The 26,293-nt window shown below is 46.7% G+C and overlaps 1 protein-coding gene across 1 annotated transcript in view; it reads right to left on the bottom strand.

Annotated features, from left to right (window-relative positions):
- Positions 1 to 11,759: 11,759 nt before the first annotated feature.
- PFDN1 (prefoldin subunit 1) overlaps positions 11,760 to 26,293 on the bottom strand; it is a 65,012-nt gene continuing 50,478 nt past the window's right edge. Inside the window, exon 4 of the mRNA XM_007461449.1 lies at positions 11,760 to 12,160. Coding sequence (XP_007461511.1) covers positions 12,077 to 12,160 — 84 coding nt within the window. The 3' untranslated portion in view covers positions 11,760 to 12,076. The remainder of the gene's footprint in view (positions 12,161 to 26,293) is intronic.

The following is a 26,293-nucleotide window of genomic DNA, read 5'->3' on the forward strand; positions in this document are numbered from 1 at the left end:
CAGTCCCTTCACCAGTACCATAACCGTCTTGACTATTGTAGCTTTATATTAACCTTAAAATAAGGTAGTATGCGTCCTCCAACTTTATTTTTCAAAATTATTTGTTATAGTTCTCTTGCCTTTCCATAAATTTCAGAATCAGCTTATCTACAAAAAATACTGCTGGGATTATGATTAGAAGGCCTGGTGGGTATTTAAATGGCATGACTTGCTGCCTCTTATGTGCCATAACCTCTAACGAAGCAAGGCAGCCTGCTCCTTCATTTGCTATGTTGTGATTATTCCAGCTTATGATTGATTATATTGGTGTCTTTTGAAGTTTGGCGGTAATGAGGTATGTCTACATCGAATTGGGCAGGAACAGCCATGAAAAGATGACCAGTATGTTGAGGGGCTTGTGGGCCAGGTCATGCTCTAGGGCAGGTCAGCCACCATCATTCACAACCTTGGTCTCCATCTGTCTCCCTCCTGAGCAGGTAGAGCAAGACTTGCCAGTCATTAGAGGAATCTCCCTGCCTCGGGCTCTTTACACCTCTGCCACAGGGTCATAGAACTGTCCTGTATTGGGCATGATCCGATTGTTTCTCTAGATTTTCCTTAATTTCTTCTGCCTGGCATAACAGCCTCACTCATATTTATTTCTCGAACAAACAGCCACATTAGAAGTATATTCATGGTATGTCATGAGATAATGAACTGCTTCCTCCTTTCTGCTGTAGTAACACTACCCATGACATCAGGGCTTCCCATGCTCATCTGTTTGACCTTCCCCAGCTCACACCCATTGTTCCTGTGGTCTGAGGCAATGGCACAGGCAGACTTGGAGAGGAAGAGCAGGTGCTGAGGGAGCGCTGCACACATCCTCACCCTGTGTCCTCCCATCATTGTTCTTCAGTCCCCTCCCCAGTGTCTTGGCTGACTTAAGGATAAAAGAAAAGCTGCTTTCTGTTCTCCAAACTAACACCGGCTGTTCTGTCTCTTCGCCTCAGGGTGTATGAGATTACTTGCTGAAGTCTTCTGTCACCCTAGCCAACCATTTGAGTTTCCCTTTTGGTCACTTACTTTCTTCTCATCAGCGGAAGCAGCAGTTCTTGGTTATCTCCTCAGATTTACCAAAAAAAACCCCTAAAATTATCTAAGTTTTTCATTGTATAAGCTCATCTGGATAGAGCACCCCACCCCCAAGCTGCTGGGCCCTCGTGTCAGCCTGTGGCATTTCTGTGGATGTGCCGGCCCTACCCGCTCCTGGGCCTGTGCTGCTCCCTGTGGCTATGTGGTCAAGACCAAGCTCTGTGTGTGCTGCTGGGCCAGCACACACAGTTGTAGAGGCTGCACTGGAATGCCTGGCACCTCTTAGGTCTTTAGCTCTATGAACATTAACAGTGGAATGTCTATCAAATTATGAAAGATAACGTTTGAAATGTACTATATGATCTCACCCCATGGTGAAACTTGGCTGTTTGTAAATTGAGACTTTTTCTTGTCCCTTTTTTTTTTTTTCTTTTTGCGGTTCGCAGGCCTCTCACTGTTGTGGCCCCTCCCGTTGTGGAGCACAGGCTCCGGATGCGCAGGCCCAGTGGCCATGGCTCACGGGCGTAGCCGCTCCGCGGCATGTGGGATCTTCCCGGACCGGGGCAAGAACCCGTGTCCCCTGCATCGGCAGGCGGACTCTCAACCACTGCACCACCAGGGAAGCCCTGTCCCATCTTAATAATATTCACCTTTGTCCTCATCCCATTTTCCCATGTCATCTAAGGCAGTAGCTTCCAAAACTGTCTTTCCTTCCTATGGAGGAGGATGCAGGGGCTCTAAGAAGTCAAGTGACTTAACCCGAAGTCACCCAGCTATGGCAGAATAGAGCCAGGACCTCTCAGCTCTGGTCTGCAGGCCCTGGTCTTGACCTCTTCTGTCAGTACAGGGTAAAAAAACAAGCCTTTATTTTTTTCTGTTAGGTAAGTGTGGTGAGTGAGTTCCAATCTCCTGCTTGTAGAACAGCATGGCCTTTACTGGAAAGTACCGAGCACTGCTGGATCTCCAGCCACACACACCCAAACTGGCAACTTCCAGCATCACATTGGGTTCCGCGTGACGAAGAGGCGGCACTCGTGCGCTGTCACACACCCTGTTCAAGCTCCTCAGCAACCTTCTTGCCTTCTGCGGCATCTCCATTTGGGAGGTGGGAGGAGTATGGTCCTTTCACTTTAATGTTTTGTGACGGTGGACAGAAAACACTATCAGCTCCTTTACCCCATTTCTGCACATTTCCTAGACTAAAAAACAGATTAGGAGGGAACTGTTTCTCGAAAGACACTCTCTTATCCCCAGAGAATTTAGTCCTTTTCCTGAGATTCAGTGAACACGGCCACCCGTCCTGCTGGAATTTTCGAGGTTTTGAGTTGTGAACTGATCACATTTGACTGGCTTTAAGGTGTAAGGAGAAACACCCTACTCTTCAGTTTTAAGTCTTTTTAATGTGTACATCCCTTGTTGACTGTTCTTTCATATTATGTTCTTCTACTGGCCTTGGTGTCTGCATTGTCTTAATGCTAGCCATAGACTCATCACGTCCAAGCAAATACTCACATGTGTATGTATGAGGGTTTCTTTACTCCCTTTACCTAAGGAAATGGGATGTTTCCAAATATTTCACCCTATTCTCTTGAGGCGCCTCAACAGCTAAAGTTGTTTGTATTCCGCCTTCCTAGCCCCCAATACACACACAGCCCCTTGCTTCTCCCCTGGGTTGTCTCCTTTCCCATTTCTGAGCAGCTGTGCTTCATGTGGACTGCCAGTTCCTCTGCTTTTGTCATCCTGTGATGATTTGGTGCCACACATATGAATACCAATCCGAATATGGATTGGTTGGAGGAGCCCCTCCCCGCACACAGACTAAGAAAAGAGATTTCTGGTGATTTTTTTTTTCTGTAGGATGTCATCACATTGTGGTTCCCATTAAGTCCTCCCTCCTTCACTCCATGGCAGGCCCTGGGCCAAGCACTTTACATTCTTATGTTGTCACAAAACATAGGCTCTTAGGCACTGCTTCCTCCCACCACTTCACAAGTGTGAAGGCTGGGGCATGGGGAAGCTGTGCCCTGTCACTTGGGCAGTGCCCCTCCAGAGCCCATGTACCTAGCTCTTGTCCTTAGATAATAAAGCAATTCAAGTGGTGGGGTGCCCAAGGAAAGTCTGAAGGAGATTTCTTGAGGGGGGCGTTCCAGCTACACCCCACCCCCAGGAGGTGCCTTGTTCTGGGCCAACACACCCACCGAGTGGTTGCCAGGAGGGACCCTGAAATTCACTCCGTCTCCCAGTTGACTGCTAGACAAGGTCCATTCTGCCCTCCCTTTTGGACACACTGTGGAGTAGGGTGAGGGCTGGATCTTGCTCTCCCACAAAGACAGTGGATTTCAAGGGAGAACCAGGCAACAGAGGCGGGGCCTTTCACCTGTCCACACACATCCATGTTTCAGGTCACTTGCAGCCAGGCTGCTGATTTGAAGTGAGCCTAATCTTTTTTTTTTTTTTTTAACATCTTTATTGGAGTATAATTGCTTTGCAATGGTGTGTTAGTTTCTGATGTATAACGAAGTGAATCAGCTATACCTATACTTATATGCCCATATCCCCTCCCTCTTGCATCTCCCTCCCTATCCCACCCCTCTAGGTGGTCACACGGAGCTGATCTCCCCATGCTATGTGGCTGCTTCCCACTAGCTATTTTACATTTGGTAGTGTACCAAATGTAAAGGCTCTCTCACTTTGTCCCGTCTTACCCTTCCCCCTCCCTGTGTCCTCAAGTCCACTCTCTACGTCTGCGTCTTTATTCCTGTCCTGCCCCTAGGTTCTTCAGAACCATCTTTTGTTTTTAGATTCCATATATATGTGTTAGCCTACGGTATTTGTTTTTCTCTTTCTGACTTACTAGTGAGCCTAATCTTGATGTGCAGAGAGCACTGGGCCAGGAGGCAAGAGGGTTGGGTGATAGGCCAGGACATATTTTTAATTCACTATGCGACCTCAGTTACCACCTCCCTTCTTTGGGCTCAGCATTCTTTTTTTTTTTTTGGCGGTACGCGGGCCTCTCACTGTCGTGGCCTCTCCCGTTGCGGAGCACAGGCTCCAGACCCGCAGGCTCAGCGGCCATGGCTCACGGGCCCAGCCGCTCCGCGGCATGTGGGATCTTCCCGGACCGGGACATGAACCCGTGTCCCCTGCATCGGCAGGCAGACTCTCAACCACTGCGCCACCAGGGAAGCCCCAGCATTCTTTTCTTACCAAAAAATGACTGGCCACATGATCTCCAAGGCAGTTGCATTTGCAGTTCTAGCATCTAGGATGTTCTCAGTTGTCCCAGCATCTACAACCACCTCTGTCCCAGTGGCCCCAGCAGGTCTAGCCCAAGGATAGGGCCACAGGAGGTGGTGGCAGTCCAGTCATACTTACCAGACTGGTATGACATGTCCAAACGCACTTAACCGTTTTTGTTGTTTATGAAACAATTTTACTATCAGGTCTACTGTTCATAAAACTGATTGGGTTGGAGAGGGCTAAGGTACAAGCTGGCCTGTGACTGAGCCTGGGAAGAAAAAGGCTTGGGCCCACTCTACTCTGGATGCTCTGGGTGCGATAGGCCGGGGTTCCCTAGACCCTCAACAACCCCTCAAAAGGCTGGGCTTTGGCCAAGATGGCCGCTTGGTTTTGTCCAGCAGCTGCCTCCTCAGAGGATGGCGGTAGCTGTACTTCTGGAGATCTCAGAACAGTGACCCACACAGAGGTCAGCAAACTCTCACCCTTTCCAGACCAATCCACAACAACACTTGGCATTGTGTCTGGACAGTGACGGTGGTGGGCTGAATGATTGCTCAGTCGGGTGGCAGGCAGTAGATACATGGATGGGTGAATGAATTGGCTGGCCAGCTCCCTGACTGTTCTGCCTTACAGTGGGTATCTTGGGACACTGAAGCAGGGAGAGGGACAGAGACTTGGGAGACATGGCTGAAGCTGCAGGAGGAGGGTGGTAGTGAGGGCAGTGAGGCCAAGGTGGCCTGGGGAAGGTCCAGAACTGAGCAGGCAAAGGCAGCTGCTGTCGCAGAGCCTGGGCCAAGGCTGTGCCAGTGCTGCCAGCCCCGTATCCCTCCTCTACCTGTGGAGGAACAGGAAAGTGGAAGATATTCCTCACCTCTCCTGCTCTTAACCTCTAGACTCCAGTGGAAACTATACACTCTTGATTGCCTCTACTATTCCCGGCCAACCTTCACCCCCTCACTGTCCCCACTCTGTCTATTTACCTAGTGCTCATGGCCTTCAGAGCAAGTGGCACTGCCTTTAGGGCACCTTTTCTCACCAGTGCAACCCCCTTGTTCTTGAGTAATAAATGATCCCACTGCACGTGCACACCCAAGGAAAGCTGAAGTGCATCCTCAGCGACCTGTGTGTTCTCTCTGCCCCTGCATGGAAGGGGCAGGAGCCATCCTATGGCTTTCCTGAGATTTTACTTATTCCTAAGATGTGGAAAGACTTTTCCCTCTCTTCTACCTCTGGTCTGAGCAGTAGGAGGGCTGTTCGGCATATCCTCTGATACCTCCTGGAAGGCTGGCCTTCTTCTGTTGGTTTGGATGCTGGTTTAGAAGATGGGGTGACTACAGGCCTCCTGCCTCTGGCAAAGCTGTCATCTCCACTGGGGGCACTTCGGGGACGTGCTCTGGCTGTGGTGGTCTTAGTAGAGAAGCAGCTTGGGTGCCCATCACTGGTCTTGGTCACAAGAGGCCAAGGTGTATCTTCCTTAATTAGCTCCCGGAGCAAGAAGGTCCCAGACGTCAGAACTCTCTGGGAAGCCCGTCTTTTTGTTTGCTTCTCCTTACTAGCTCTCTGGGTTGGGACTGTGCACAGATGCAGAGACAAGTAAGAATGGCCTAATAAGGCTCAATTACCACTTCAAAGCCCTTGATTAATCATTTAAAATGTCTGAGCTGAGCAAGAAAAGGTTTCAGATTCCAGGATGGGGCTGACTGAGGAACTGGAGCCTTTAGCAGAGTAAGCCTCTGCTCACACTTCTGCCCAGGTCCCTGTGTGGTCTGGAGCCCCACTTGCCCTCTGCCTGCCCAGAACCGGTAGCCCATGTGAATTGGCCCCCCTGGGGTTGTACAATATGGTTGTCCTAGAACTTGGGACTGCTGGTTGGTGTGGCTGGTGGCCCTGGAGAAGACCCCAGGGCTTGGTGGGCAGTGGGGCACAGGGGGATGCATGCCTCTAAGCATCTTGCATCTGTCTTATCTGCTTCCAGCAGAGAGGCAAGAAGGCAGATGGGGAGCCTCTTCCAGAATTTGCTCAGCTCCCCACAGGTTCTGCACCCAAGATCTACCTGGGTCTTCATGACCTAGTCTGGGCATCTGAGTCACATCTGTATGCTCATACACCTCTCCCTGCACATTCCCCCAACGCCCTTCACCACCACCACCACCACCTTTGCACTTGGCATTCACATGGCAAAGCTCTGAGTACCTGGCCCTCTGCAGGCCCCACCCCTGGGCTGGGGCTGAGAACATTGAAGGCTGGTACCAAAGGGCTGTGTGAGGCAAGAAAGACAAGCTGGTGAAGGACCCGTGGACCTGATCTCCAACTCAACCAGTTTTCTGGAAATGGAGAGTCCCTTCAGTCCCTTGCCTTGGGACCAGGGCACAGGCTCCCAGCACTGGTTGAATAGGGTGGTCTTGGCTCCTGAGACACTAGATAGGAAATGGGATGGTTAGCCTTTTGGCTGATATGTGTGTGAGCCAATCTGTAAAGAAGCCCTGCCTGCCTCAGAAGGAGCTGGAGCCCAGCCTGTCCCCAGGCTGGCCACAAGGGGGCACTTAATCCCTAAGTAGGCACTCAATGTGAGTAGCCTCTGCAGACACCAGACCCTCTGCTCCCCACTGGGCACTGACTGCTCCCAACTCCACCCATTGCACTTTTGATCTCTATTTTTTCCTCCTTTAAGAGAAAAAAATTTTTTTTTATTTTGGAGTAATTCTAGATTTACAGAAAAGTCAGATAGTACCGTTTCTGTATACTCTTGATCCAGCTTCCCTTAATGATTAACATCTTACATAACCATGGTCCTGCCCCCCTTTTTATGCCCAGCTTGCCAGTATAGGCCAGTTGCCAGGAAGGCCCATGTGGCCTGGGTGTGGAAACACCTGTATTAGAATCATCTCTGCCTCAGCTCCTGCTGGGTAACCAGTACCACCAGAAAAGCTGTGGTGTACACAGTCCCCTGGCTTCAAGTACCCAGGGAGGCTGTCATGGCCCAGGACTCAGGTAGCATGGGCTGCATCCTAACGGCTCAGCCAGGGCAGTATGTGAGCTCTCAGGCAGATTCACCCACTGGGTGGCAGGGATGGGGACAGGTGGCAGATTAGCAGAAGCCCCAGGGTGGGGTGGTGTCCTGGGGCAGACTGGACCTGCAGCTCAGTGCAGCAGGCACCCTCTAAAGGCGCAGTACCTCAGACTCTGCAGGTAAGCAGGGCATCTAGGCAGATACAGTTGTAAAATATGCAATTTCTGGGTCCCACAGCGCGTGCTATGAGGAACTGTGAGGCCTCCCTCAGAGCTTTCTCCTGGGCCAGTCGTCCCTACTTTTGGTGATGGAAAGAAAAGCAAGGAAAACACAAGTCACTCCTACCTCTGCACCTACCCTCCCACACACGCACTCTTCCACCCCCATCTTCTCAACAGTCTGGAAGCATAGGTTCTGTCCTCAGCTAATGCAAGGGAAAGTCATAAGGGCTTTGGAAGACTCGGTGCTCCAGCAAATAAGTGACTCGGGTTTCTAAGGTATGTACAGCACTAACTACCCCTGTCAAGGTTGATGCAGCCCTCTGGCTTGCCTCTGTTTTGTAGCCAGACTGATTATTTCTAACCTCTGTAAGCACTGTCTGGGAGTAATCAGCTCAGTCTCTACTGCCCCAGGTTGTGGAGTATGGCAGGTGAAATAAGCCCTGGCAAGGACAAACTTGACTAATGGAGAAAGGTGATAGAGGAAGGAAGACTGGGACATTTTTGTTTCCCCTAAGTTATCTGAGGTTCAGTGGTTTTGAGAGGAAGAAGGGCTGGGAGCAGGGGAAGCAGTGAGGAGACAGGTGTCCCGCAGGGTTGTGAAGATCAAGTGGTGCTGAAAGGCCCTCAGCACAGGTCCAGGCACATCGTGAGCACCTCTGTAAACGCCAGTTTAAGAGAGACTGCAGGACCTGGCACATAGTAACCCAACCTCGGGCTGGGTCTCAGGCCTGGGCTAAACAGGGCTGTTTCCAGAGCTGGCAGAGGAGGGGGACTTTATGTCCCAGGGGCAGCAGAGTGGCAAGGAGAATACAGCAAGAGATTATTCAAGGGGGTCCACAGCCAACTGTGTTCTCAGTTTCCCTGTCCAACACTACCCATGCATGATCAGGGGAGGCTGGGAACTTGGGCAGGTGGCAGGTGACACCCTGCTGTGGTGACCCAGAGTTTGGAGTGCCCAGGCCTTCAGTGGGTGGGGTGGGCTCCGGCTGGAGTGAGAGAGGACTGTCCTGGAGCCCATTCACCCCTGTGCTCCTCCTGGTCCCTATGCTACCCAGTTGGGGCCTGAATTCACATCCTGCCTCTGGCTGGTCCTGTGCTGAAAAAGAGACTTACCTCTCTTAAGTCTTGATCCTTACCTGTGAAATGGGAATGACGGTATCTCAAAGTTACTCCTAAGACTAAATCAGGTAATGTGCCTTACCAGACCTCAGAAAAATAAATGGGTTGTCGCCTCCTCTTTGACTAGGCTTGCCTGGTGGGGGGGTCTTGTCTCCCAGACCCTGAACAACTTTGTGTTGAGAGGGGCCAAATGAAAACAGGCTGAGATTAGACCTGTGCCATGAGAGAAGGGAAAGGGATGTCTCTGTGGAGGGCGGCTGATACAACCGAACCTGGACAAGCTCACACTAAACCCAGCGTGTTCTAGCTACTTACTTACTATACCAGGCTCTAGAGAGAAGAGTTGCCAAGAGAGGAGGTATAAAAATAGATACACAAAAATAGAACTAAAAGTTGCCAAAGGACTGGTTTAATTTATAAGATTCATGTATTCATGAACTTTCAAAAAGTTTAAGATCCTTACTGCTTATTACTGAGTTTGATGATGGTTGTTTTGAGATTTTCTTAAAAGTGCCTGCAGATCCTCTGAGGCCAAGGTCAACCATCAGACATTCTAATGGGAAGCGAGGCTGACGTGAGCCACAGCTCACGAGTAAAGGGTGGCTGGGGGTCCTTCTTGATCTGGGGATTTGTTTGGCACTCAGATCTCTTAATACAGCGCTTAGCCCTGACAGGGCTCAGATTTCCTACTCCATTCTGAGGAAACGCAAGAGTACCAGGCTCCAGCCATGGCCTCCCACTTGCCTAGGTTTTCATCCTGCCTGCCATTGCTTTGTGCGAAAGTTTAGAGGCTGGAGCACATACTGCGTTGGCCAGGTATGAAAACCAAGATTCTTGGTTAATCTTTTAAAGCCTAAAGCCCCCCTTTTAGGAGATTTTACTTAGTCTCTTGCTCTTGGGAGATGGCTTAGATGTATCTGAAGAAATGCTCCCCAGTTCCCCTGTAGGATTCGGGACAGAGTGCTGCCTGGTTTATAAACCAAGTAGGGTTAGCCAACTCTGGCCAGAGAGCAATGGACATTTCTTACTTAACTGGCTGCCTTGGTGAGGCCACTGGTTAGGTTCCCTAGTGCTTGCCCTCCTGCAGGGATGAATGTCCTTAGGAGGAGGAGGGAAAGTAGTTGAGCCACCCTTCCTCCATTCATCACCCAAGACGGCATAAGTGGAAAGGCTGCTCAGTGGCTTTGAGCTAGCTCTCCCTTTCTGGGAGGTGTTGGCCCTGTAGAGCATGGGGTTTGTGCCCATTCATTTTCACCCTCTCTCCCCTTCCCCATCCAGTGTATGTGGTGGAAGACCAGAGAAGGGATGACCTGGGCCCATCTACCTGCCTCACAGCCTGCTGGACTGCCCTCTGTTGCTGCTGTCTCTGGGATATGCTCACCTGACCACCCCGGCTCTCCTGTCCTGCCAGCTCTGCCGCCACCGCCAACAAGTGTGCCTGCCCCCATCTCTTCTGATTGCTGAAATCAATGACTAGCTCTGCACAGACACTTCTACCTTCAACGCAGTGGGATTCTAGATTAGCAGGGGTTGCTGCTGTTTAATTCAGTGACTTGATCTTTTTAATGTTCAGATCCATTTATTGGTCTCTCACAAATGTGCTAAATGACTTTCATTTTTTTGGCCAAAGCCTTAGTGACAAAATATATATTTATAATTTCAAAATTATACATTCAAGGTAGTGGCATGATATAACATACCACTGAATGATTTCTCTGCTAATACCCTGTATGTTTCAATAAATTTGTCTAAACTTCAACTGTCTCAGTTATTCCAGATACAGTCTAAACCCTGGGTTTCTCAGCCACCGTCCAGTACATGATGAGGAGCCGATCTACCTTTTCATCCTGGCTGCTACTAGGAAGGCAGGCAGGCTCCAAGGTCAGGTGTCCTTCAGCCAGGTCAAGGAGTCCTCAGCGAGCTAGCATTCTCTCCCTAGTCCCACCGAGATATGGACTCACCAAGGAGCCACACTGGCTTTTACCCAGAGCATAGGAAAGGGCATCTTGGTAACTGTGGCTGCCCCAGGGCCTGCTCTGGAAGAAGCCACAGCTGGGGCTCAGGTCGAGACCTGAGGCTTTCTCTTCTTGCTGTCCCCTCCCAGAACCCAACCCCCTTCCAGTGACACACAAAGAAGAGAGCTGTCATAATAGAAACTAGTCAGCCAGACCATCCATCTCAGTTTTGGCCGCAGGGTGGCGCTGAGCCACCATAGCAGCAAGTCTAATTTTCCTTCTTCAGCTGGCCATCCCTGAGAGGCATAGTTGACAGCTCCTTGCCTAACCTCCTCGTCTGCCCACTTTCCCTCTGAATCAGCCAGGTGCTGATAAATAACTACCAGCTCTCTCTCTCTTTAAAAACAAACAAAAAGCCAACATTTTGTAGCATCACCTTGATTTCTGTGGAGTAAATGGTAGGTCCCACCGTAGCGGGCAGGAGTGCACTGCTATGCAGTATTTCCACCATCCAGATACAATAGACTGCTCACCTCAAAAACACAGATAATGGCTAAATTTAGTAAAGTAATTCGGAAGGGGTAAGTTCTAAATACTTATTAACCTTATTTTTAATATAATGGTAAATTTACAAACTTAATTTTTAATAATGGCTACTGTTTAACAACTGGCTTGCAACAAAGTTCCTAAAAATTAAATAATTGGCTCTCTCGAGCCAGCGCCAGCACACCACTGCCCCCACGCCTCCAGGAGGCCTCAGGATTGTAATGTCCACCCTATGAACTGACCAAAGGGAGACCGTCTTGGAGTGCTGCTGGTTTATTACCAGATTTTCTTTTACAATGTTTGGGAGGAAGTGGGAAAGGAATCTTTAGGCAGACTGCCACTGAGGCACCACTGTTGTGTCCACTTACATTCGTTCAGCTGTGCCCTGCTCTCCTTTTCCTTATCTGCATACTACATGGAGGCTTAGAAGTTGAGGGGTTTACCTAAAGGAACAGAAAAAAGAAGGCAAGGCTTCAATGCAGAAGGAGCAGGCCCACGGCCCTGGAGGAGAACAGGGAGGAGCTGAGGTGGAGAGAGCCTCTGCCTCTCTGATCCTCTGTTCTCATCCATCAGCTCAAGAAAAGCAGACTTAGCAGAGTGGGACAGATGTCTTTTATTGGTCTGACCAGCGTGACTAGTCGTAGGCCCAGGAAGAGCTCTCCTATCTGTCCCGGCTCCCATCTTCCTTCTCCTGGGGGTTCATGACTCACCCCCAGGGAAGAAGGGTGGCAGGCAGAGCCAGGATAAAAAATACAGGGATGGGATCTGAAAGGGGTTCCAGGTGATGCATAAAACACAGGGTTACCAGACCATCCAGATAAAACGTCCATCAGGCAAAGCAGAAGCAGTTTCCCTATACAGGCCCCTGGCCAGGAATGGCAGGGGTCAGGAGGAAGAGCTTCCCTAGAGGCTTCCTACTGTGCCCTTCGTGCCATCAGCATCTCCCGGATATTGTCCTCAGCTTCCTTCACACTCCGCTCCAGGTAGGATTTTTTCTGCTGCAATATGAGAAGGAAATAAGGGTTAGGACCAGGGGGAATGTGCCAAGTTGGTAGATGCCCAATGGTTATGGCTTCTCTGTGACCAGTGACTTCCAGGAGTCTATTGTCTATTGGGAGCCAAGTATACACAACTGCCCAGAGTGTTCCCCCAGCCCGACCCCTGGGCACAGGGAGGGGGCTGCTCAGTACAGGAAGCAGGAGTGCTCTCTGGATGGCAATAGCACTCTTCCCCCAGAAGGAAGTAGACTCTAAAAACAGGCGTCTTGGTACATGAAGTTATATCAGACAGACAAAGGCCAGGAAATTCCAGGACAAAGCTCTGCCCCCATAACAGATTGTCTCTCAAGGTTTTCCATGGCCCAGGCCAGGCGCCGGTAGCTGCCACTGCTGCAAAATGGACAGCATACCCTCTGCTCTGTCCAGCAAGATGATAGATAGGCTGCATCACACATCTCACCAAGGCAGATGAGTCAAGATGAAATCTGCTTTTCTAATGAAACTGCTGCCTGCCAGGAATCCAGGACAGTGACACACTGAGTAAAACAGACCTTTTGGAAGTTTACCTCTTACCCCATCTGGGTCCTAAATTAAAAATCTCAAGACAAAGAACTTTACTTTCAGGAGCCACATCTGGACCAGGATTAACAAAAGATTAGTCAAAGGAAATGATGTCTGTACATTATTTGCCCTGTGGTCACCCCAGAAGTATGGTGGCTTCACCACTGGTCCCTGCCCTGAGGACACCATTGTGGCTGCATTCCCACTTAACAGACATGAAATGAAGTCTCCCTTTTTGGGGAATACTCAAAATAATCCTCTCCCAGGGTGCATGTGACTGAGCCACACTAGAGCCAGAAATGCAAAGCCCTAGCCCAGATGCAGCCAGTGCCCTTCCCTCACCCCTCCTCCCTTCACCCAAGCAGCTGGGGGTTCACTTTGATTACTGAAGTGCCCAGGTGACCTGGGGAAGCCAGGGAAAGGCTGGGGCAGAGGGCAGGTAAGCAGCCTGGTCTCAGGCCTTGCTTGGGAACTGATCCCCAACCTCTGAGACAGGAAAATGGAATGAAGTGCTTCTATTACCTGAGGCCTTCACCAATAAACCTCTCAGGTGCCCCTTCTACATATCCCTGCCTCTTAATTTTTCCCACTCTCTGTCCAGATTTTTTTTTTTTTTTTTAAAGAAGATGTTGGGGGTAGGAGTTTATTAATTAATTTATTTATTTTTGCTGTGTCGGGTCTTCATTTCTGTGCGAGGGCTTTCTCTAGTTGCGGCAAGTGGGGGCCACTCTTCATCGCGGTGCACGGGCCTCTCATTATCGCGGCCTCCCTTGTTGTGGAGCACAGGCTCCCGACATGCAGGCTCAGCAGCTGTGGCTCAAGGGCCCAGCTGCTCTGCGGCACGTGGGATCCTCCCAGACCAGGGCTCGAACCCGTGTCGCCTGCATTAGCAGGCAGACTCTCAACCACTGCGCCACCAGGGAAGCCCCAGATATTTTTTAAATGATACATTTAGAGACTTTATAGTTTCCTTTAGGTGCCAAATGCTGAGGCATCCACAGTATTTTTTAGTAAAATTTTATTGAAGTATAGTTGATTCACAATGCTGTGCCAATTTCCACTGCACAGCAAAGTGACCCAGCTACACACATATATATTCTTTCATGTTCCCCTCCACCACGGTCCATCATAGGACACAACATAGTTCCCTGTGCTACATACCAGGACCCCACCGTTTATCCACCCTATATATAATAGTTTGCATCTGCTAATCCCACAAATCTTTATCATAGTTCTTATGTGAACCTCTGGTTCCTATTTGTCTTCTAACTTCAAATTTCTTGAAGGCTAGAAAGAGCCCGATCTCTTTACTCATCTCCCGTCTGTCCAACTTGCACACAATTCCTTACGAAAGAACAGGAGCTCCACAAAAACTCATAGTGACCATGATAATTCTATGGTTGAGGAAATTTGTTTAATTACACTGCTAAACCTGATATAGTCCTATCACTGTGACATCAGAGTGGGAACTTAAACTTCCTTTGATAAACAACTTGTGGTGAGTAAAAAAGAGGCAAATACTAGTAACTCCTGATACACAACTGAAGAATGTACATGTACTAGGTGTTGTGCAGCAGCTAGACAGCAAGTGCCATGCACCATTCTGGGTACCTTTTGGGTCCCAGACCCGTAGGAATCTAAGATAAAGGCTTGTGGAGCAAGTGGAGTTCTATCCCGGCAGTAGTCAGCCAGTGCTCAGGAGCCCAGGTCTGTTGCATTCCATCTCTGCCAACTTGCTGCCCCAGCTAGCAAAACCATAAACTTGGAGCATCAGCAAGAGCTTTTCTCCCTACTGTCCAGGTCTCTGGCCAATCAAATTCAGGTTGTAATTCTCAGCTTTAAAATTCTTCATTCTGTCACATCTCTTCCTTCTATCTTCCACTTCCAGTTTCATTACTTCTTCATGATTTTTACTACTGCATATCCTAAAGTCTTCAAGTTTCAAAAATAATGTAAAATGAACCTGTCTTTACATCTTTAGTTTAAATAGACTTACTGGACATTAAAAAAATTTTTTTTCATCCCAACAGATGGGGCATCTCTAGCACAGACCTGCTTTCTATCTGTATTTCAATAGTTCCTGTCTCATCCTCAAACATACCTAAGCCCAGAAGACCCTCATAGTCAAACCCAGACCAAAGCACATGATGTGGGTTGAACTGTGTCTCACAAAAAGACATGATGAAGTCCTAACCCCCGGTACCTGTGAATGTGACCTTATTTGGAAATAGGGTCTTTGCAGATGTAACCAAGTTAAGATGAGGTCACACTAGATTAGGGCAGGCCCTAAATCCAATGATTAGTGTCCTTATAAGAAGGCCACGTAAAAACAAAGGGATACACAGGGGAAATGCCATGCATTGATAGAGGCAGAGAGTGGAGGGTTGCATCTGCAAAATTAGGAAGGCACCAAGGATGGCCCACAACCACCATAAGCTAGAAAGAAGAAAGGAAGGAGTCTTCCCTAGACCCTTCAGAGAGCATGGCCCTGCAACACCTTGATTTTGGACTTTCAGCCTCCAGAACTGTGAAAAAATAAATTTCTGTTGTTTTAAACCACCCAGTTTGTGCTAACTTGTTATGCAGCCTTAGGACACCAATATAGCACCTGAAATGAAGGATGCTCCCAGAGACCGAGTTTATCCCAAGGTTCTTTTGGACCCACAGCTTCTACCCACACTGAATCACAGAGGCCTAGGTAAGGATCCCTAAAAGTTAGAATACTGGGATTGTACTTATCCCAGAGATAACTGTCATAGAATTGACCCAAATACAAATGAGACCATCAGAGAGAATGGAAAAAATTAAGGAACCAATGACTAAGTTAAACTTTTTCTTCCTTGAATCTCCACAGGTTAAAACCACTAGTCAGGGGCTTCCCTGGTGGCGCAGTGGTTGAGTCTGCCTGCTGATGCAGGGGACGCGGGTTCATGCCCTGGTCCGGGAAGATCCCACATGCCGCGGAGCAGCTGGGCCCGTGAGCCATGGCCGCTGAGCCTGCGGGTCCGGAGCCTGTGCTCCGCAACGGGAGAGGCCACAACAGTGAGAGGCCCGCATAACTCTAAATAAATAAATAAATAAAATAAATAATACATAAATACATAAAAGATGAGACTTTGAATAAATAAAATACATAAATAATAAATAAATAAATAAAAGATGAGACTTAAAAAAAAAAAACTAGTCAAATCAGAAACTCTGTGGACCCTGCTCTTCCCCATTCCTGTAAATAACAACTCCATTCCTGCAACTCAAGACAAAAACTTCAGTGTCATCCTTGAATCTTCTTTCTTTCACATCTGACATCCAATCAAACAACAAATCCTGTCAGTGCTATCTCAAAATGCATCCAGAATCTGACCTTAATGAAGAGCCTCCTAAGTGGTCTCCTTTCTTCTGTCCTTGACCCCCTTCAGTTTCTTCTCCACACAGTGGCCAGAGTCATCTTTCAACATTTAAAACCTTCCAATGGCTTTCCATCTCTCTCAAAATCAAAGGCAAAAGCCTTTTCAAAAATCCACGTACAGTCCTGCTCTAAGCTGACTCTGACCTCCCGTCCCATGACTCCCTCTTGCTCTCTCATTCAGCTCCAGCCATACTGGCCTCCAAGCTGTTCCTCCAACCCACCAGCTATGCTCCTGCCTGTCCTTTGCCTTTGGGTCCCTTTGTGTAGGAACTCTCTTCCCCAGATATCTACATTACTTGCTCCTTCACGTCCTTCAGGTCTTTCTCAGTGTCACCTTATGGGAAAGGCCTTCTTGATCATATGTGGCTCCATACTCTATTCTCCTCACCTTGATTTTCCTCCTTAGCACCTATCGCCACCTGAAGCGGTATTTGTCTGTCTGTTTTCTCTTATGAGAAGAAAAGGTCCATGAGGGCAACACTTTGTTCTACTCTCTAATATAGTCCCAGTGTCTAGAAGAATCGCTGGTTCATAATAGGAACTCAATAGTTGAATACAAGTACATTTATCGTGGGAAATGATGCCTTACTGATTTACTTGTACACACACTCCTTTTTAGTTTTCCCTCCCGACCTGAATGAGGAATACCCATCGGAGGAAGCAAAGGCAAAAAATGACCATTCTCCTTCAAGGTGGTTTTCAGTTTTTGACATTGCCCTCTAACCTCTGCCCCTAGATAAACACAGGTTTAAAACTCAGACCTCACTGATCCTGATGGGGACATGAAAACCTTGCTCCCACAAACAGGCCCTAAGGGTCAAAGCCCTTACGCTTTATTCTCAGGTCAACTTGTAAAACCATAAAACCATCCCAATTTCCCACGTCCTGGAGTTGAAAATCCTTGAGAAACTGCTCCATGTGATGTCAGTGTCAGGGCCGCTGTGCACTACAAGGGGATATTAATTGCTGTGGAAACTCTAGGAGGCATGTGAAACCCCACCTTCCACCAGGAGTCCTGGGAAGGCATTTGCTGGCCTCACTGCAGCACCTCTCCGTCTTACTGAGCAATCTCCCTCAGAACCCCGTCTGTAGGAAATTCTCTCCTGGCATCAAACCACAGAGCTCTAGGTGCGGCAACATTCCTGTGGGGCCTTGTCCTCACGTAAAATTCTGAGATTTCCTGTGGGGCTCAGCACGGCCAGGGAAATGACATTGTTGGACTTATTGCTCATCAGCCTGAAGTTCTTCTTTCTGGGAGTCAGACTGAGGGGCTGGTGTTTCATTCTCATCCTCTCACAAAGGAAAGAGGCTCAAGTCCCTAGAACTTTTCCGACATGACACAATCTCTCAAATAGACTCCTGATGTAATTCATCTTGTGACACTATCTCTATAGACTTCTTCTTTTCGTAGGAACTTTGTCTCTTTCTCTAAATTAATATTTTTCCTGTTTGTATTATCTTAGGGTATAGAAAAGTCTTTTCCCCTCTCACCTTTTATTTCCCCACTTGTAAAATGAAGATTTGGGTAACACCATATTAAGAAGTCAAGAGCTTCAATGAATCTCATGTTCTCTCAGTCTGCAGAACTGTAAAATGGCCAGAGGGGGCCAGCTGCCCATAATGGGGAAGTTTAGCAAGAGGCCAAGAATTCACTGAAGGCTGAGGAGGCATGTCCTGGCAGCCAGGGTAAAATGTGAAGAAGGCAGGGAAACAAGAGGAAGAAGAGAAAAACAAAGGCAGTGCAGGGGCACAATGAGAGAACTCAGAAAGGGAAATGAGACACGGATGGGCAGACCTCTGAAAGTGCAAGTGCTACAACAGCCTGAATGGGTGAGGAGTGCTCACCAGAGGCAGTAAAGGCAGGCCAAACATGATCAGGAATTTGAAGATAAGAGACAAGTGATCCAAGGACAGATGTCCACTTGTGAACTCATCTGGGTTTATCCACTTCACCATTAAGGACACAACTAGGCTACAAGGTAACTGCTGAGCTACATACGGCTGGGAGACAAGCTGAAGAATGAGAAAGCAATTTTAGGCATGGAGCAGGAGAATAAAGAGAAATCTAAGAAGGGGTTACTGTCTCTGCATCTTTTAGAAACTGCTTTCAAGACATCTTTCAGAGGTTCCTCTGCTGAAAGGAACAAAAGACTTGGATCAAGTTGAGCAATAACCTTGGTTTTTCTCCCAGATGTTCTTTTACCTACCTGCTAAAGAGACTCTGACACTGCTACCATATGGGGTCAGACTCCCAAATCCCACCTATGATCATATGGCTCAATGTACCCAAGATAAACCTCTGCTCTACTCAAGTACCTTAGAGCAGAGATATACCAGGTGATGGTGGTGGGGGGAGAGGGTGGATTCTTATTTCTTCCAAATGATAGTGTTTTTAGCCTTTTAGTCCACCTAAAGTTTATGTGATCTCTATCTACTATTGCCCTCCCTAACACATAAGCTTCATTTAAGTCCCAGAGAAAGACCAGTACATCAGACAACCTGAGAAAGAAAGAAGCTCACAGGTAAATGAAGAGCAAGGAGAGGCAACTGTTCCAATGCATATGGCAGAGATCAGGCTTCAGCCAAAGAATCATTATATTTATAGGCACCAAACTTAAAACGATAAGCCAATAATCATGTCAAGTGATAAACAGCTGATGTAGGTAGGGACATTTGGCTCAAAGAATATTAAGGGGAGAAGGAACCCAATCACTAACTTAAATATCTAAAACAATGGCTCTTAAAGTATGGTCCCCAGACCAGCAGCACTGGGGAACTTGTTAGAAATGCATGTTCTTGGGCCCCAACCTAGACCTACTGAATCAGAAACTCTAGGGGTGGAGCTTGGCAATCTGTTTTCACAAGCTCTCCTGGTGATTCTGATGCAAACTGAAGTTTGAGAATCTTCAAAAGTGGAAGTCAGCAAAATTCTTCTATAAAGGGCCAGACAGTAAATATTTTAGGCTTTGTGGGGTTGTCTCTGTCACAACTACTCAATTCTGCCACTATAGTGCAAAAGCAACATAAAAAACGTGCAAACAAATGGGCATAGCTGTGTTCTAAACACAAAAACAAGCAAGACAGATCTGGTCAGCAGGCTACAGTTTGGCAACCTCTCTTCTGAAAAAAGAGGGAGTCTTAAAAGGTAGAACTGAATCTAGCACGTAGGGATTTTAACTTTCCATGAAAGTTGCGTAATGAAAGCATAAATTTCCATCCATGCATCATTCCATTCATTCATTCAAGCCTACTGCCAAATCATTTCTCCTTTTTCCTCCCAAAATCCTGGTTCCTGAAGTTTGTAGCATCATGGTGTACCATCCTCTTCTCCCCTCCTTGCCGCTGCAATCTACCAATCTACCAATATCCTAGGTACTGCCCCTCATTCATCGGAGGCTCTTCCTCTCCACCACTGCTGCACCACTTGTGGTGACTTCAACAAGAACGGAGATGATCCATCCAATACCACCTTCTCTCCCCTCACAATTTTTACTTTACCCCACCTGAGCCACCCAGCCCATGTTCATACCCTAGAGATTTGACAACACCAGTAACTGCACCACCTCCAGAATTTCAATACTTCCTATTTTTCCAGGCTGTTTCGATCTGGTAACTCTCCCTCCAGCACTTCTTCAACCATATCACTCAACAAGTTTTTCATTATTCATTCTGCTTCCATGACCTTCTCCCCTCCCACCCAGCTCAGCTTCCACAGTCCTTCATTTATATTTATTCCCCTCTGAACTCCCTTTTGCCCCTCTCTCTCTCTGTTGCACTTCCCTGGCAAAATACCAACCCAAGCTAAACCCAACCATCTACCTACTCCATGTTTGTACCCAAATAGCTGAATGTTGCTGGAGAAAAACACTTAAGTGTGCTGCATGGTTTTACTTTAAATTTAGGACTATGAATCTCAAATAGGCACTCACCAGTATCCAGAAATTCTATTAAATTTTCTTAATATATTAAATTCTCTGCTCTCCAGGGCTTCCCTGGTGGCACAGTGGTTAAGAATCCGCCTGCCAATGCAGGGGACACAGGTTCGAGCTCTGGTCCAGGAAGATCCCACATGCCGCGGAGCAACTAAGCCCGTGAGCCACAACTACTGAGCCTGCGCTCTAGAGGCCGTGCGCTGCAACTACTAAAGTCCTTGTGCCTAGGGCCCGTGCTCTGCAACAAGAGAAGCCACTACAACGAGAAGCCCACGTACCACGACAAAGAGTAGCTCCCGCTCACCACAGCTAGAGAAAGCCTGCATGCAGCAACGAAGACCCAATGCAGCCAAAAATAAATTTAAAAAAATTCTCTGCTCTCCAAAGTAACTATTTCATACTTTATCTTGTCTCCTCAAATCTCCTATACTCTCTCCTCCCCTCTCATTCCCAGCTGAGAAAACAGCAGCAATCTGATGAGAATTATCTCTTTCCACTACCAAATCTACCACCTGACCTACATCTATACATATACTCTCTTCTTTCCCTGTGTTAAAATGGATAGAGGGGTTGTGTTTTGATAGAAGCAGAAACACAACCCTTCCACTTGGGTGTTGAATCCATCCCATTCTCAAAAATTTCACTCCCACAGTTATCCTTTTTCTTTCTTCCTAATCTTCAACGTCTCTTTCTCTGCAAATTCCTTCTTGGTAAGGCAAGTCACACACACACACAAAAAAAACACCTTTCTTGTCCTCACATTCCCCTGTAGGTACTGCCTCCTTTCTCTCCTCCCCTTCTTGCAAAACCTCTTGAACCAATTGTTTAGTAGTTGCCTCCACTTCCTTACCTCCCATTATCTCCTCAAACCTCTCCAATCATGCTTCCCATCTACCCTATTGAACTTACTGCAGTCCAGGTCACCAACGATCTCTATGTTGCCCAAAGCAGTGGTTACTCTCTATTCTCTTCTTACTCAACCCGTTCTTACTCATCAACAGCATTCAACACAATTCTTGAAATACTTTCCTCTCTTAGCTTTCATGATTCCACACTCCTATTTTCTTCCTACATTACTGGCTACCCCTTCTAAGTTCTCTTTTGCTGACTACTCCTCCTATGCTTAACTTCAAAATGTTGACATTTTCTGGAAAGCTGTCCTTAACTTCTCTCCATCACTCTCTCTTAGAAACCGTCATCTAGTCTCATAGCTTTAAACATCATTATGACTCCCAAATTTATATCTCCAACCTAGACCTCCCCTTAATTCCAGATTTACATATCTTCCTGGATGTCAAACCCAAACTTAACATGTCTAAAACAAGCACAACTGATTTATAGTCACCCCACACCCTCCCAGTCTTCTCCATCTCACTGAATGGCAGTCATCCAATTGCTCAATTTAAAAACCACAGAGGGCTTCCCTGATGGCGCAGTGGTTGAGAGTCCGCCTGCCGATGCCGGGGACACGGGTTCGTGCCCCGGTCCGGGAAGATCCCACATGCCGCGGAGTGACTGGGCCCGTGAGCCATGGCCGCTGGGCCTGCGCGTCCAGAGCCTGTGCTCCGCAACAGGAAAGGCCACAATAGTGAGAGGCCCGCGTACCGCAAAAACAACAACAACAACAACAAAAAAAAACCCCACAGAGACAAAAAACTACAAAAGCCAACAGAAGCCATCCCTGATTCTTCTCTTTTCCTCGAACCCAATATCCCCCCGCAGCCACCCCTCAGTCTTAACTTACTTCCAAATAGATCCCGAAACCATCCTCTTCTTTCTATCCAGCTCCACTGCTACCATCCTAGTCCAAGCCTCCATCATCCTCTCCTGGATGTTTGTCATGGATATTTTAACATGTAATTCAGGTTACTTTCTGCTCAAAACCCTTGAAAGTCTTCCCATGACACTTCGAATAAAATCCAAACTCCTTAACCTGGGCAATAAGACCCTGCATGATCTGGTCCCTGCCAACCACTCCAACCTTATTATGACTCTTCCCCCTTTCACTTGCTTAAACAATTCCACCAAACTTTTTCCAACCGTTAGACATTTGCATCATCTGTGCCTTCTACCTGGAATGTTCTTCCTTTGGATACTTTTAAGTGGCTAGCTGCTGCTTTTCATTCAGATCCTAGCTGAAATTTCACCTTTTCAGAGAGGCCTCCCCAATAACTCTCTAAAATATCACCTTTACTACATATTTTCTTGTTTATATCTTTACTGTCTGTATCTGAATGTAAGTTCCATAACAGTAGGGAATCTTCTCTGACTTGATTAAAGCTTCATCCTCAGTACCAAGAACTGACATAATTAATTTAACCAACATTTATTGAGCACTCAATATATGTTAGACCCAAAGAGCACTGGGATTAGAGCAGTGAACAAGTCAAACACTTATTCACAGAGATTACGCTGTTGCAGGGCACATAGACATTTAACTACCATTGCAATAAGGGCTCCAAGGGAAAAGCACAGTGTCTAATAGAGGAAACACCTGGTATAATCAAGGAAATCACAGAAGCACTTTTGAACAAGCTCTGAAGGATGAGTAGGAATTAATAAAGTGGAGAGGTTAGCATGGGGAAAGAGCAATTCCAAGCAAATGGAGCAGCAAGAGCAAAGGTCAAATGAAGCAAGACATGTTTGGGAACTAAATGACAGCCAGTGAGGCTGAAGTACTGAAGTGCGGGGTGGGGCAGGGAGGGATAGATAATATAGAAGGATGAGGCTGATGAGATTGAGTCAGATCATACAGGGTCATAAGCCATATTAAAAATTTGGTATTTATCTTAAAGATGATGAAAAGCCACAAGGTCTTAAGTGGGAGAAACAAAAAAATCAAATTTCCATTGAAAATAAAAAATTACTCTGGCTGCAACACAGAGAATGAGTTAGAGCAGAGCTTCCTGCAGAAAGCCCAGTGAGTCATGAATGGGTAATAGATGTGTCCAAGATATAGATCCTTTTAGTCCCTAGAGTGGCCGGGTGCGTTCAGGGCAGCCAAAGCCCCCCTGGGCAGTTGCCTCCACCTTGAGCACCCTTTGTCCACTTACCCCAGTGAATCATGCAAATACTCCTCTAGGTGCTGTGATGTAAAAAGGGTTGTGAAGCACTGGGTTAGAGAATACAAGTGTGAATGTTGAGAAACCTACTAGGAAGCCATTGCAATAATCTTGGAAAGAGATGACAGTATCTTAGTGGTGGTAATGGAGCTAGAGAAGAATAGATTCAAGAAATATTCAAGGGCTTCCCTGGTGGCACAGTGGTTGAGAGTCCGCCTGCTGATGCAGGGGACACGGGTTCGTGCCCTGGTCCGGGAAGATCCCACATGCCGCGGAGCGGCTAGGCCCGTGAGCCATGACCGCTGAGCCTGCGCGTCCGGAGCCTACGCTCCGCAACAGGAGAGGCCACAACAGTGAGAGGCCCACATACCGCAAAAAAAAAAAAAAAAAAAAAAAGAGAAATATTCAAGAAAATAATCAACAAGAGGACTTCACCAAGTCCTTCACCATAACCTTCATTATTTATCAGAAGTTGGGGGGGGGTCAAGAATACCTCCCAAGAGGCCCAGGTTTGGAAAAAAGATTATAAAAGTTTAGTTTTAGACACATTGAGTTTAAGGTACCTGTGAAACATCCAAGTGAGATGTGAGAAGAGAAACAGATTGGGGCAGAAATTAACACACCATTGTAAAGCAACTATACTCCAATAAAGATATTTTAAAAAAAAACAGATTGGGTGTGAAGTTCACAGAAGAAGTCTGGGCTAGAGATACAATTTTACATATAGGTAGTACTTGAAGCCATGAGAATGAAATTCCTAGAGAAGGAACTCAGAATAAGAGGACTTAGCCTTATAAAAGTCAACATTTAATAAGAATGAAAGGAAGAGGAGGAACCAGCAAGTAACACTAAAAAGGAGGGACACTGTGTCATAGAAACCAAAAGAAGAGTAGCTCAGGAAAAAGGATGAGACTAGAAATCACTGGATGTGTTCAAGTAGGAACCATGACAAAACATGTCAGAAATGGTTGGGGGCAGGGGAGGGGAGTGCTCCATCAAGTGGCCTCTAGGATATTTTCCAACTTTAAAAAGTCTAGGGAATTCCCTGGTGGTCCAGTGGTTAGGACTCCAAGCTCTCACTGCTGAGGGCCTGGGTTCAATCCCTAGTCGGGGAACTAAGATCCCACAAGCCACGTGGTGCAGCCAAAAAAATGAAAATAAAAAGTCTATACCTCTTTGAGACCTGACCCTAAAACTTCATGAAGGAAAACTACCCAATATTTTAATTGTCACAGATGAGCCCTAAGAGTATATATACTGTAGTGTCAGCATAAATAATTTCACCTCCTAACTTCAAAGGAGACACTGGGCTTTGTACAGATCCAACACAAGCGTTGTAGAAGTATCAGTATAATTACGCCCAAGGAAATTATGAGAAGGGCTGAAATGCTATAGTCAGGAAATAAAGATGCAAAAAAAATGTCCTTCAGAGACCACCCAATGCCACAACTGAGAACTGAGTGTTGTATAAATCTATTAACAGTATAGTAAACATGACAAGCATTTGATTTCAGGATCTGCGTAAAAGAGATCAGGAAAAGGATGCACAAAGACCACTACCAATATTACAACCCTGAGGTCCTTGATTCCTTTCTAAAACAAACCAAAAAACCCTAAAAATTATAGCCCTCATAGGACACTATTCTAAGTTCCATCATATATGAGAAATAAATGTACACAGTACATAATAAAGAAGTCTCATGAAAACAAGTTTTACAAAAGCAAGACATTTCCTCATATACACTGTTTTACTTCTGCTTCTCCAGGGTCAGAAAGCCAAGTAGGACTATTAAAACTCTACAAGTCTTCCAAATGAGCAAGTAAAACAAGTTTTACTATTTCAGTTGTCTTTAGTTTACTCTGATCTTACAAGAGCAGCAAGAGGATCAAATCAACAGTGTTTACTATGGAGTTTGGCCTGTAGGCATGGTAAAGGGGTAGGTGAATAAAGGTGTGCCTTCTGAGAGCGGAAGTAAGGGCAACACCTTGCATTCTTGGAAGTGGAGGTGTAACTGACTCACCTGTGGCAGCAAGACTAACATACAAGTATGTGTGGCAAAAGCCTGAAGTCAGTCTGATCCTACTCTCTGCTCCAAGCAAGTCCAAGAATTTCTATTTTCTTATAACTCGACAACAAAAAAATACACAACCCAATTAAATAATGAGCAAAGGACCCTCAAACAGACATTTCTCCATAGATATTAATGGCCAATAAGCACAGGAAAAGATTTTCAAGATCGGGCTTCCCTGGTGGCGCAGTGGTTAAGAATCCATCCGCCTGCCAATGCGGGGGTCATGGGTTCGAGCCCTGGTCCGGGAAGATCCCACATGCCGCGGAGCAACTAAGCCCGTGCACCACAACTACTGAGCCTGAGCTATAGAGCCCACGAGCCACAACTACTGAGCCCCCGCGCCTAGAGCCCGTGCTCCCCAACAAAGAGCAGCCCCCGCTCAATGCAACTAGAGAAAGCCTGCACGCAGCAAAGAAGACCCAATGCAGCCAAAAATAAATAAGTAAATAAATTTTAAAAAAGATGTTCATCATCATTACTCACTGGGGAAATGCAAATAAAAACCACAATGAGATACTATTGATACTTTATACCCACTAAGATGGCTATAATCAAAAATGGAAAATACGTGTTAACAAAAACATGGAGAAACCAGAACCCTCATATACTGATGGTGGGAAATGTAAAATGATACAGCTGCTATGGAAAACAGTTTGGCAGTTACTCAAAAAATTAAAAAGACAAAATTATCACATGACCAGCAATTCCACTCTTAGGTATATACCCAAGTAAGAGAAAACAGGTGTAGTAACAAAAACCTGTGAATGTTGATAGCATTACTCATAACAGCCCAAAAGTAGAAGCAACCCAAATGTCCATCAACTGATGAGTAGATAAACAAAATGTGGCATATCCATATAATTGAATATTATTCAGCCATAAAAGGAATGAAGAATTGATACATGCTATAACACTGATGAACCTTGAAAACATTAAGCTAAGTGAAAGAAGCTAGACACATGCTGTATGATCTCTTTATATGAATATCCAGAACAGGCAAATCTATAGAGACAGAAAAGAGATGAATGGTTACCAGGAAGGGGAAATGGACAGTAAATGCTTAATGGGTAAGGGGTTTCTTTGCGGGGGGGGGGGGGGGG

The sequence above is a fragment of the Lipotes vexillifer genome, unplaced genomic scaffold (genome assembly GCF_000442215.2).
Source record: "Lipotes vexillifer unplaced genomic scaffold, Lipotes_vexillifer_v1.1 scaffold217, whole genome shotgun sequence".
Classification (NCBI taxonomy): Eukaryota; Metazoa; Chordata; class Mammalia; order Artiodactyla; family Lipotidae; genus Lipotes; species Lipotes vexillifer.